The sequence below is a fragment of the Nannobrachium achirus genome (genome assembly GCF_963921795.1).
Source record: "Nannobrachium achirus genome assembly, chromosome: 1".
Taxonomy (NCBI): domain Eukaryota; kingdom Metazoa; phylum Chordata; class Actinopteri; order Myctophiformes; family Myctophidae; genus Nannobrachium; species Nannobrachium achirus.
The window spans coordinates 52562026-52574512 of NC_137810.1; the positions used below are offsets into that span (position 1 = coordinate 52562026).

Sequence of the window (12487 nt, forward strand, 5' to 3'; positions counted from 1 at the left end):
CATAGTCACTCATATAGGGTTCCATGTAGGTTCCATGAGATGGTAACATGTCAGTAGGTCGAACTGAAACTAAGAAGGAACAGATTTAAATTTGCCATTAATCTCAGCATAACATTTAAAATCAAACCACTGTTTTATTATGGCAATAATGGCATGCTATGACATTGTAATTTGTTCAATTGATTTTATGCATCAATGAGGCTGTGCTACTACACAAGAAGAACTTCGGGAAAACCAGGACTGGATCAAGAAATGGAGTTTTGTAGTTGTTTTAATTAATACACAACAATACCAGTAGTTATAAAAGTGAAAATGGCATGATGTCCAGGGGACCTGCGCAGGATTTTGAAGATTCATAATATTGGCTATTGGATTTAGTTCCCTGGTCTGCTTTCATTTCACTGTTAAAGGAGACAAAGCATCGACACTTGCATCTTACGGGTTGGCGGTATAACACGGAACAGATTTTTTCGCTCGGACGGGAGTCGCATGGACCATGCGAGCCCCTCCACTTGGCGCGCCACGATTGAGTTCAACCGACAAATCCCGCCGTTTCCCCAACGCACACGTTCAACAGCTCGACACCATTGAACCGAAACGGAGCGAGCATTCACAAACCTCAGCAGGTGTCCCAAGTTGTGGACGCCGGGGCCTTATTTCGGAAAGGAGACCTGCCTCTTAGTGATTTTTAAAAGTTGTACTGTAACTTTAAAAGACGCTCTGGAACGCCTACTTTCGGTGCGCGCCTCTGCGATAGGCGGTTGTCGGCCGTCCGTCGAGCGAACCGCCGCGTCTCATTGGTAAAGCACCGTGCACCGTCTGCGTCCTCTCGCGGTACTGCTGTACGAAGATGGCGGCCGAACTGGTGGAAGCGATGGCAAGTAGAGAGCTCTGCTGGACCGGGTTGATGGGAAAGGGATGCGGGAGGGTTACAAATAACAAATGAGTCGTTTTGGGGCCGTTGTGACGCGGTTGGGGCTTTCCTCGAACGCGGCCAACGGTTGTAACTTGTGTACTGTTTTTTTCCTGTGAAAAAATAAATGTCCTGCTAGCTTTGTGCTAACCAATGTTAGCTTGTGCGCTGGGTGAGCTAGCTTCACGCTGGCTAAAAGGAAGGGAGAGAGAGACAGAGAGACAGGGGAAATGAATGATGATGGCCAGTAAAAACACTGGGCTGGCTTGCTGCTAACATGCTGTCGGCTTTTTCAACTGTCCAGAGCCCTTTCGGCTGGCTTGCTGTGCTCGTTGTAAAGCAAGCACCTGCCTCTGCTGTCAATGTAATGTTATGGATTGACAGTTGAATTCATACAGTTATTATAGGCAGTTGCCGACCGTTGGCAATGGTAAAGATGGCCAAGAGAAAGCAGCTGTCTGTCCCTTGTGTGGAAGTGGAAGCGACGAAGCGTCACTTGTGTGCGTTTTGAAAACAAGAACGGGATAAGACCGAAATATAGTTGTTATTAACTAAGTTTGACGCATGTGTGGGTGTTTTTATTATGTAGGCCGATGTGTGTCGGACGAAGCGGATGTTTTCTTTCCTGGAACAACACATTCTTGGGTAGCGTGCTAGGTCGCCTACCGCGTCACTGCTGAGCATAAAGATGTAAACACAACTGGTCTGCACAGTATTTTTGTGTGCTTCTCAGATCAACCTAAACATTTTGGCAGTAACGAATGGATTATGGTTATCATGAGCAAAATGATAACATTTGTTCAGACTTAATAAGTGCTAACTAGGTATTTATTTTTATATATAAGCTGATATACCTGCACTTGGTTACTTGATGGTTACTTGAGCAAATGCATAGGTTTGTCTATTGATTATCAATCTACATCTATGACTGATTTATCAAACTCGATTTTGCCCTCGAGGGACTTTCCCAAATTCATCACTATCAAAAACATGTAACAATAAAAGTCAGCCAGGCAGGAACCTCCAATCTTGCATCATCAAAGTTGTACTCCTCATCATATTGTTATAGATATTGCACTTATCATCGGGTTGTTATAGATGTTGCAGTATTTTGTTCTATTTTAAGCCACCACCTTTTTGCTGCACTTTGCCTAAATGCCACCTCATTCTGGGTTTATGTTCAGAGCTATGCCTAGCTGTTTTCTTCTGCATGGTACAATGTAGGGAATATGAACGAAATCTTAACTTTTTTTTATACCCAAGTACTAACACATTGTTCTGGCTAATAATGGTTGACATTGATTGTACAGTACAGAGAGAGACATTCGTTTGAGATCATTACATTTAAATGTTACATTTAATTAAATGACAGATTATATTTCATAATGATGGATAACATTTAGAGGTAGGTTACTTAGGCGTGTTGGTAACAACTGTATTATTAAGTTACCAATTGCATTAATCGTCTCGCTTTGCCTAATGATGGGTGATCGTGCATCCCCAGCAGGTGTCTGTCAACAAATCTGGGACTCTACGTACCACAAAATAAGATCATCACATACCTCATATCATGTGGCGCGTATGATTATTTGTCACTCTGTTCCTCTCCGATTATTACATTTCCTGCTCTGTGTTGTCTTTCTGTTTTTAGAACATGGTGAAAAGTTTCCGGGTCTCAGACCTGCAAACGCTGCTGGCCTCCATGGGTCGCAGCAAGAGCGGGCTGAAGCAGGACCTGGTTGGCCGTGCCCTGAGGCTGGTGCAGACTGAATACAGTCCAGAGCTGCTCAAGAACGTCCGGCAGCTCTACGAGTCGCGCTTCCCCAAGACATCTGGCTGGTTGGCGGCTCGGCGTCCGGACGTGGTCCCGGTGGCCTACTCGTCCCTCAGTTCCTCGCCCTCGGCCACCTCTCAGGGCACAGACTACCTCAATGGCATCTCCAAATCTATCACTACACCCGCGGCAGAGGTGAAGCTAGTGCCACTGCCCTTCTACCAAACCCTGGAGACGCTGTTGCAGCCGACAGAGCTAAGTGAGTGATCCTCATGGAGTCTACTGGCATAGGGGGACACGATGGTTCATATACTTTCTCATTATAAACTTCTATTAACCATATTCAAGCAGCAGCCATTTTGCCATTACATCATATTCGGTGGTGGGAAACACTGAATGGCAGGGGTTTTCCACTCTGTAATCGCAAAATGGTCACTGTGTGAATATGGTCTATTTCGCTTTTAACCTATTATCAAAAATGTACAACATGCACCAAAAGACACAATGCTCTAACCCAACAAGATGGTATGAAATTGATTTTGTACTGATGGTTTTGTTGTCCAATGTTTACAGTTGCCCAGAACAACGAGAAACTGCAGGACAGTCAGTGCATATTTGAGTTAACACAGAGCCAAGCAGACCAGATCAGAAATGCAAGGTATGAAATGTACACCTTTTACACCCATGTCAGCCTCCGGTGTGTTTACTTTGTAGCTTTAGTTAACCCTAACCCTTACTATGTAACTGCCATACACCAAAACACGCTTTATTTACAAACTATCTGTCAGACTCATATAGCATAACAAACTTGATTTACAAACTATTTAACTGCCATACACAAAACAGGCTTTATTTACAAACTATGTAACTGTCATACAGCATAACAAACTTTATTTACAAACTATGCAACTGTCAGACTGTATAGCATAACAAACGTTATTTACAAACTATTTAACTGCCATACAGCATAACAAGCTTTATTTACAAACCATTTAATTTCAATACACCATAACATTTGAGGAAAAATTATACTGTATTATTGTATTATTAGGGTTGTTTATATCTAGCCTTTATATTTTACCATCGCTTCTTGTACTTGTATAATACATTATGATATCACATGATATTTGGTAGCCTTCAGGAGCCAGGATGTCTCTGCTAGGCCTGATAGCTTTTGTTTTTGTTACAGACTGTCTGTTATGGTTCATCTTGTCCTTGTAGCAGCTAGTATGGCCTGACAACCATCACCACCTAGAATATTGTCTTGGCTCATATTGCCTAATCAATTACTGATTGATCCAGAATTCCACGACACAATCTAAACGTTTTAAATAAACAAATATATATCTATACTATAATTTTGCGAATGTCTGAGTGAGTGTCTGAGTGTCTGTCTGTCACAGCGTTTCTCCTCAGTGGCTGGAGCAATTGATCTGAAATCGCATCACCATAAGCATATGAACACACCTGACATAACTGTGAAGCCCGTTTGTCACTTTCACAAATCGTATGCTGTATATTAGCATTTTTATGGTGTATCTACTATCTATTCTGCATCTAGCATGAGGCACATCTATTCTGCATCTAGCTTGAGGCAAAATGTTTAACCAGCTCTGTGTGTGTGTGTGTGCAGGCAGGCGGGTGTGTGGGCGGGCGGGCTGGGGGGGGGGGGGGGGGGGGGACAGTATCTCTGTAGCCATTAAACGAAACGGGTTTCTTACATTGATGCTCCTACATCATGCAAGCACCAGTTAAAGTTACTTTCCATCCCTCATATACTGTGTGCACAGTGCACATCCCATAACCCACACACTGCACATCATTTTGGAGCTCATATCTTTGAACGGGTAAGGGCTAGTACAATATATTGCTATTTCTAGTTACCCCAAATGGTTACTAAATGCTAAAATATGCATTTTAACAGACTGTTTGGTCCACACACTTTAAATGACAAACTTAATTACATACTATGTAGTGTAGTAGGTACATAGCACTTTATTTTAAAATAGCTTAAATGGATTGATTGCACATTTCTTAGACTAGTTTTTATGTACAGTATATCTGTCTGATGCATGGGTTGCATTTGTAGTCCTACACCAGCCATGTTGAGGACAACACAGGTGTTCTGATTGGTGTAGAACATTAGTTCTATGCCAATCAGACGAATTGAAACATCTGTGTTGGTCCTCAACATGGCCGTTTAGGACTACAAATGCAACCCATGAATAGGTGTTTTTGTTTGTTTGATAGTGTTATTTTCTATGAAGAGGACCACAATGTGAATGTGTTTTTATCCTCTGATGCTATGACTGTATGTCAGGAAAGCACTAAAGCACTATTGTGCTCTTTTTATGTGATATCACCAAATAAAATCAACCAGTAAGATAACCGACTGTCAGGTCGCATGTAAAAATCGGCCTGATGGTGGCGCTAAATGGTACCGATCCATGTTGATGACATGATTGTAGACATACTGTGTACCGCTTTGTGTGATTTTAGGGCAAAATCTGTAGGAGCAGTATCCAAAAATGTGTTTGAAAAAAATTGGCCTGATGGTGGCGCTATATGGGAAAGATCCATGTTGATGACAGGAGTCTAGACATGCTGTGTACCATTATACCTGATGTGTTTCTCTCTCTCTCCTCTCACTCAGTGAGCTTCGTCCAGGAATAAAATCAATCCAGGTGGTTCTTAGGTAAGTTCATACTTGTACTCTTAACACAAACTCTGCCATCAAAATACCCCTTTGTACCCCTTCTCTGCCATGCCCGTAGAACCCGTAAATGTAATAAAAATTAATTAAAAATCATTTTTTTATCGAAGCGCAACTAAAATAGGCCGGAACTAATGCTCCGTGATCGGTTTCTACACGGACACATTATTGAGTCCCTGAACCGGAAGCGGAAGTCCGTCCTCTATTTTGGCCCAGCTTACTGTCTGAGCTCCGCGGCTTACAGATGGAGAAGTTATTGATCAATTGAAAAAGTTTCAACGGATTTGAGAAGCTGATGGAATACGCGAACACACGAGCAGTGTCCGATCACGCACGATGGGAACTGGACGAGCGCCCACGTTAACAGGTAGGACTTGGAGAAGCCGGCAGTGAAAGACATAGAGAAATTAACGGGCTTTACGGCCGTAAACTACGAATGAGTTAATAATGAATTGCATTTTTACAGCGCTTTTCCAAGTGCTCAAAGCGCTTTACAATGGTTCATTCATTTATACATTCTTACAACCCAGCCTACCAGTTCAAATCACAAAGAAACAGGTATTTCATAATACTGTGGCCAGGAAGGTGCCGTGTGTGTAATGATTTACTCTTACCTCTTTTTCTGTCTCATTGTTAACACTGAAGCCCTATTTTATACTTCATCCTATGGTGTCACATGGAGAAATAGCCAATGAACAAGCTCTCAACACTAAAAAAGTAGAACAGAATCTTTGTAATGTTAGGCGGTGAGGACAAACGATCAAAAGACTTGCAAGGCACATTTCATTTGCATTTCTATCAGAAATCCCCATTACAATTGAACTTCTGAAATACTCCAATGTAGCCGAATGACTTGATTGGTTCAATAAGGTTGTATAATAAGCTTGTAGAGCAGACGTTCTCATACAGCACTTAATTATGATTAATGGTAACTAACCACCCTCTCATGTCATGTGTACCGTTTCCAGAATCTGCTACACAGACTCCATTGGTGTACAGGAAGACCAGTACCCTCCCAATGTTGCTGTCAAAGTCAACCAGTCGTACTGTCATGTACCCGTGAGTAGACCGTCGTCTTCAGTATGAGAAATATAAGAGCTGGAAAATGCAAAGTAAATGAATAAATGATATTTAAGCCCCTGGGAAGGAGCTCAGGGATGTTCATCATTTCCGTTTGAATTATTAATGACATGACAAGGCTTTTCCTTTTTCATTGTATTTCAATAAAATGTGCCTGGAGCTTCACATGGGAACTGGTTGTTATGTCGTCGTCATTATCATATTTTGGTTTTGTGTGCATCCACAGGGCTATTATCCCTCCAACAAGCCTGGCGTTGAACCCCGTCGCCCATGTCGTCCCGTAAACATCACACCCTGGCTACATCTCTCCGCTATCACTAACAGAGTCACTATCACATGGGGCAACTTCGGCAAGGTCAGCCTATTACCAGAATACATTTGTTGTCTCTTATATTGTATGTTATCTCAAAACCTTGTCAATTTAACCCATTTAGGCCTAGAATTATTGACTGCTTTAACCAGTGAAAAATAGCAGATATACAAGCTCACAGCGCGGCACCGAGTGCCGCGCTGCGAGCTTGTAGATCTGCTATTTTTGAAAAAGTCATGAAAATGTGTGAAAATCTTTGAATATATGTATTTTCAAAGCGAACGGTTGTAACTCAAATTTTGCTTCTGGGGGGTCCCTGGAACTAAATATTTTGAGATGCGGGTCCGTGGCCAAATAAATATCATTTTGGGGGTCCTTCACATGAAAAGGTTTGAGCACCACTGACATAGTAGTCTCTCAAGAACAGACTAACTGAGCTCCAGTTAAGTGAAAAGGACCTTTTCTTTGATGATGGCTGGCCAGATTGCTGACATAGAAACCTAAGTTTTTTCCAAAAATCTTAGAAGAATTCAAAAGACACTTATAGAATCGGGTCAAAATTCTAATTTTCACGATTTTTCAAAAATAGCAGATCTACAAGCTCGCAGCGCGGCACTCGGTGCCGCGCTGTGAGCTTGTATATCTGCTATTTTTTTATATTTAAAGCATAAAATATTGCGTCATAATGTGTTCAGGCCTAAATGGGTTAATTTGCATGTCAAGATGTTGAAATGGTCTTAGGTTTGCAAGAATTAAAGCATTTTGGAAATATTCAGAGAGCGCTCTCAATTTTTAAAGATTATTAAAATGTTCACTCGATGATCTGTTGGTTGGCACACATAATTGTTGCTTACAGCATTGTCTTTTCTACATTTTAATTCCAGCGATATTCAGTAGCAGTGTATTTGGTGAGGGTCTTCACTTCAGCTGACCTCTTCAGCCAACTTAAGCACCACTCTGTCGAAAGTGCAGATCGCTGCCGAGAAAGGAGTAAGTGTTGATTTTTAATTTTGGTCACTTTTTGTATTTATTCCAAACATGACATAATATAGAGACTATTTACGGCACATTCACTCCTAGACTGTCAATTTTAATTGAACCATGGTCTGTTTACTACTCCATTGCGCCGGTTCATTTGGTGAAGTGAGAACGCGCCTTCGAACTCTGGTGTGTGGATAAAACAATCGAAACACAGTCCTGAAAAAGTCAGGACTCAGGTGAACAATGGTCTGGTGCGTTACATGTGAACATAATTGGATTTACTGTAGGCACTATCTCTCATCAGCAAACCAAAATGCAGTACATGGTGTCGTGATTTTAGAAACATCTATAGACCTAAGCAATGTTGCGACGGTTAATGAAAATAAAATGAGCTGTGTTCACCACTGCCATCGCCGACGCAGTGGTTTCGGATTAGTATGCTAGGTTGTGCTTGAGTATTAATGTGAATATGCGCGCAGCCTGTTTCATTCAGGGGGTGTGGGTTCCAAAACACTGATGGGGGGAAAACTGGCAGTACGGTATATCTTTTTGGACTTTAATGCTAGTATTTCATTTTATGTGCATACCTCACTCACTCATCTTCTGTGTAATAACTACACGGAGAACATAATACATCATGATCATAGGCATCCTTCAGGGCTCGCCTCTTCCTCGTCGCTGCGTCTCAATAAGTATAGTACATCATTCATTAACAGTGTTAATGATTGTCTCGCAGCCACGGTGTGGTGGTGTGATTTTGTTGGATTCTTTTTACAACTTTGTTTCATGGTGTATTAGCTATGGTGTATAATATATAGCTATCGTTAATTAAACCTTTGCTGTGTGTGTGTGTGTGTGTGTGTGTGTGTGTGTGTGTGTGTGTGTGTGTGTGTGTGTGTGTGTGTGTGTGTGTGTGTGTGTGTGTGTGTGTGTGTGTGTGTGTGTGTGTGTGTGTGTGTGTCGCTGTTCATTCTCTGTGGTGCTGAAATACATACATTCGTTGGGCTGCTTTTTCCGATTTACAATTTAGGTATTTAGCAGACGCTTTTAGTCCAGAGTGATTTATAGTAAGCAAACATCAAATGCATAGACATAGTAATCTAAGAAAACGTAGGTAGACAAGCACCTATTCAGTAAAAAGAATTAAAAAAAAATCTAAATTACATGTATGGTCATTGAGGGCAGGCAAGTGCTACAGTAAGTGCTATGGGCTAAGGTGGTGTCCGAAGAGGTGAGTCTTCAGACCACGCCGGAAGCTAGGGAGTGAGTCTGCAGTTCTAATTGCAATGGGGAACTTATTCCACAGTTATAAAAAAAATGGGCTGGTTATTGCAGGTTTATGTTGTGGGTGTGAAATTAAACAGTTTTGAGCACCCACGGCCGTGATTAAAACATTGAGATGATTTACTCATACGGTTTCGTTCTTTTTTTGTTTTTGTTTGGAACACTAAATCATCATAATTAAGCCTATACGGCTGTTGCATTGTACATGCCTAGCATTCAAAAGCTATACTTGCAATGCTCTGGAAGCCTCTCTACTGTTCAATATTAAATTCCATGTTGTCAAAAGTATGTTGATATAAGGATCGTTGCATTTGTATATACAGAGCTTGGGTGAGTTTACCAGGGTGGACTTCTCCTCTTCTGACATGATTACCAAACTACAAATAATTGTAGTGGACGGGCCTGGTTTAGCTGTTCAAACACCCAAATGTATTCCCTGTCTAAATGATGCGTCTTCAATTTCTTATTTATTACTCTTATCTTATGGTAAATTGTTTGCAGATTAAATCAATGTACAGTATATTTGACCCAGAGACTCCTTGCATTATCATAATGACCTGTCTACCATTTCTCCCTATCCAGTACAAGACAAACTACGCTTTGACCCAGAGAGTGAAATCGCTACCACAGGTCTCCGGGTTTCTCTCATCTGTCCAGTGAGTATTTGATAGTTTACACTTCCTGATGTTTCTGCGTTTCCAAGGCATGTTGCTTTACCTCTGTTTAAAGCCTGGTTAATCACTAACATGTCTTTCTGTCTTCCGCAGCTGGTGAAGATGCGGATTGGTGTGCCATGTCGAGTTTTAACCTGCGCCCATCTTCAATGTTTTGACGCCGTCTTCTTCCTTCAGATGAATGAGAAGAAGCCCACATGGACTTGTCCCGTATGTGACAAGCCTGCTCCATTCGAACTGCTCATAATTGATGGGTAAGATGACAGAGACACGCTCAGGCTTGTCACAAGCTTCCTCTTCACTTTTTGGAAAATGTTCATTAATGTGTCGTTTTAAGGGAACTTCGCTGCATGTTGAAACCAAAGACGGCAAAGACAGCTGAAAAGACACAGGTCAAAACTTGTCTCCACCAAATGTGTGTCCTCTGTAAAAGCTTGAGATGGTTTTTGTGGCATTCAAAGGTTGTCTGCCTTTTTATTCTTATTTGACCTTCAATATAGCTTATTATATACCAACAGATTTAAGTCCATAAATTGGCTTTAAGAAGATCCTCATCATTGGTCATTAAGGGAGACTACCTAACCGAAGCTGTCCTGAACTACGCCCCAAATTAAATATGTGATGTAAAGCATATGTTCTATTGATCTGTAACAACAAACTGGGACCACACTGACCTGTGCTATTTTTCCACTTTCATAGAAGTTATTTTTGTTGTACTTGCATGTGTCTTAACCACATAAACCCCTACTGTACTTCATCATAATTAATAGTGAAAGTAGTTGCGAATAGTGAAAGTAGCTGATCTACCAGCTCACAACACGGTATGATGTGACTCATTGTGAGCTATGTATGTTAACTCTTTTGGGGGGTGGGGGTTTAATGCCCAAAATTTGGATGCCAGCTTGAAAGTGGTTGATGTCATCTTTCAGGCAGCTGACTGAAATCCTGAAGGAGACGAATGAGGACATTGAGGAGATCGAATACTTAACTGACGGCTCCTGGCGACCCATCAGTATTGAAAAGGAGAGGGAGAGGGAGAGAGAACGTAGCAACACACCTGATACATACCCTTCAGTTGTTGATATATGTGAGTGTTCTGCTAAGTTCAAAGCCAAGCCATAATCAGCTCTTAACATACGTTTTTATTATCACCGATTTGTACTATATATTTACCTGTTTTTATTGAAGATAAACATGTATATGTGTGGACTTCTTGCTTTTCTTGATACGTTGGCCCTCAGTTAGATTCACTTTAGGCAATGACGAATTCTGGGCGATCTCAACTCAACTTTATTGTTGAGTTTTTACAGGTGTTAAAAATGTGACATTCAATACAAGCTCCATCATCGCACTTTCAAGAAAGGTGGAAAGAAATGGAAAAAATGGGTCAGATATCAATATAAGCGGAGTAAAATGTGCGTGATGTGTATATATAAAATGCGTGATTTAAAAATGGTAATGGGAAGTTAAATAGCAAATGTTTTCACCTTATACATATGGTGAATGGCTTAAAAAAAAGCTCCAGGCAGGAACAGCCCCACAGTACTGGAGATCACTATGTACGCACCTGTGTCACCTCAAGACCTCAGGAGGGACCCACCCAATACCTCCCCAGAGGAGCCTCTCTTTGGTTAAAAGAAAAAGCAGGGGAGAGGAGTTTAGCCTTGGCCAGGAGGAGGAGATGGGCAGTGATTTGGCCACCACTGCCGACTAGGGATGTTAATCGACGCATTATTTGCGAATGTAAAAAAGTCCATTGTGTGTAATATGGAGACGAATGAAACCCACATACTTTTTTACACGTGCAATACGTGTGCCAAAATGCCATGTCTGCCCATGAGCCCAAGCGCACGTACAACTGGCAGCACCTGAATGGACTTTTTGTTCATTGGCATGTGTGCTTTACCGTAGTACTTTATTGTCTGAACAACACACAGGCAAATTGTGTCTCTCTGAAACGCAACCGAAGTTGGGCTGAAAAGGTCACTGACTATGTGAATCTAAAAATTGTGAGTGTGATGTTTGTGTTGTCATTCACTTATTATTTTATCATGATGTTTATACTTAACAGGCAGCCCTGAGGTGAACGGCCATTCTCCGGCCCACAGCAGCACCAGTCTGACGGGGAAGTCGGGGAGCGGCTCCTTGGGGTTGGCGGGAGGCGCAGGCGGAGCTGCTCTTCCGCCAGGAGGAGGCACCGTTGTAGATCTGACTCTGGACTCCTCCTCTGAGGAGGAAGGTGGAGGGGCTGGCGGAGACAGCGAGGACACTGAGGACAGCGCAGATAGCCCTGCCCCTAAGAGGGGTCGATACAACTACGACAAAGACCTGGTCACTGCCTACTGACTGGCCGGACACCCCACCCCTTCACCTCCACAGACAGACTGAGGGAGAGGTGGGTGGGGGGAGAGAGAGAGAGAGGGAGGCAGGGGGCTGAACCTGGGGAGAGGAGAACATTAGTGTAGTGAACACCGATGGAAATGACAGCTTCCTAACTCTTAAAGCCTACCACCTCGCTGCAGCGCCACCCCTCTTTCTCTCTCAGGAGATCTGACTGAATAGAATAACTACCATCACACCTCTTCCCTCTCTAAACTCTTCATTCCCCTCTCCTCTCGCCCCCCTGTACTTTATATGACTTGGACTTACTGGCTCTTTTAGCCGTGGGCGTTCCAATGAATGCGTCTCTGATTTTTGTCACTTTTAGGATGAACGGGTAAGTGGGGAAAAAATGGAGGCGCCTTTAGTAGTTTGTTAG

The 12487-nt window shown here is 42.2% G+C and overlaps 1 protein-coding gene across 1 annotated transcript; it reads left to right on the plus strand.

Moving 5' to 3' along the window:
* Window positions 1-850: 850 nt before the first annotated feature.
* Window positions 851-12169, plus strand: pias4a (protein inhibitor of activated STAT, 4a; the record flags this gene model as incomplete). The annotated part of the gene is made up of 11 exons (XM_080730222.1): window positions 851-877; window positions 2565-2946; window positions 3261-3345; window positions 5341-5382; window positions 6369-6459; window positions 6707-6835; window positions 7675-7780; window positions 9638-9711; window positions 9823-9983; window positions 10659-10816; window positions 11801-12169. 11 exons carry the CDS (start codon window positions 851-853, stop codon window positions 12073-12075), a joined length of 1530 nt encoding a protein of 509 aa, XP_080586348.1. The 3' UTR covers window positions 12076-12169.
* Between the last annotated feature and the right edge of the window lie 318 nt (window positions 12170-12487).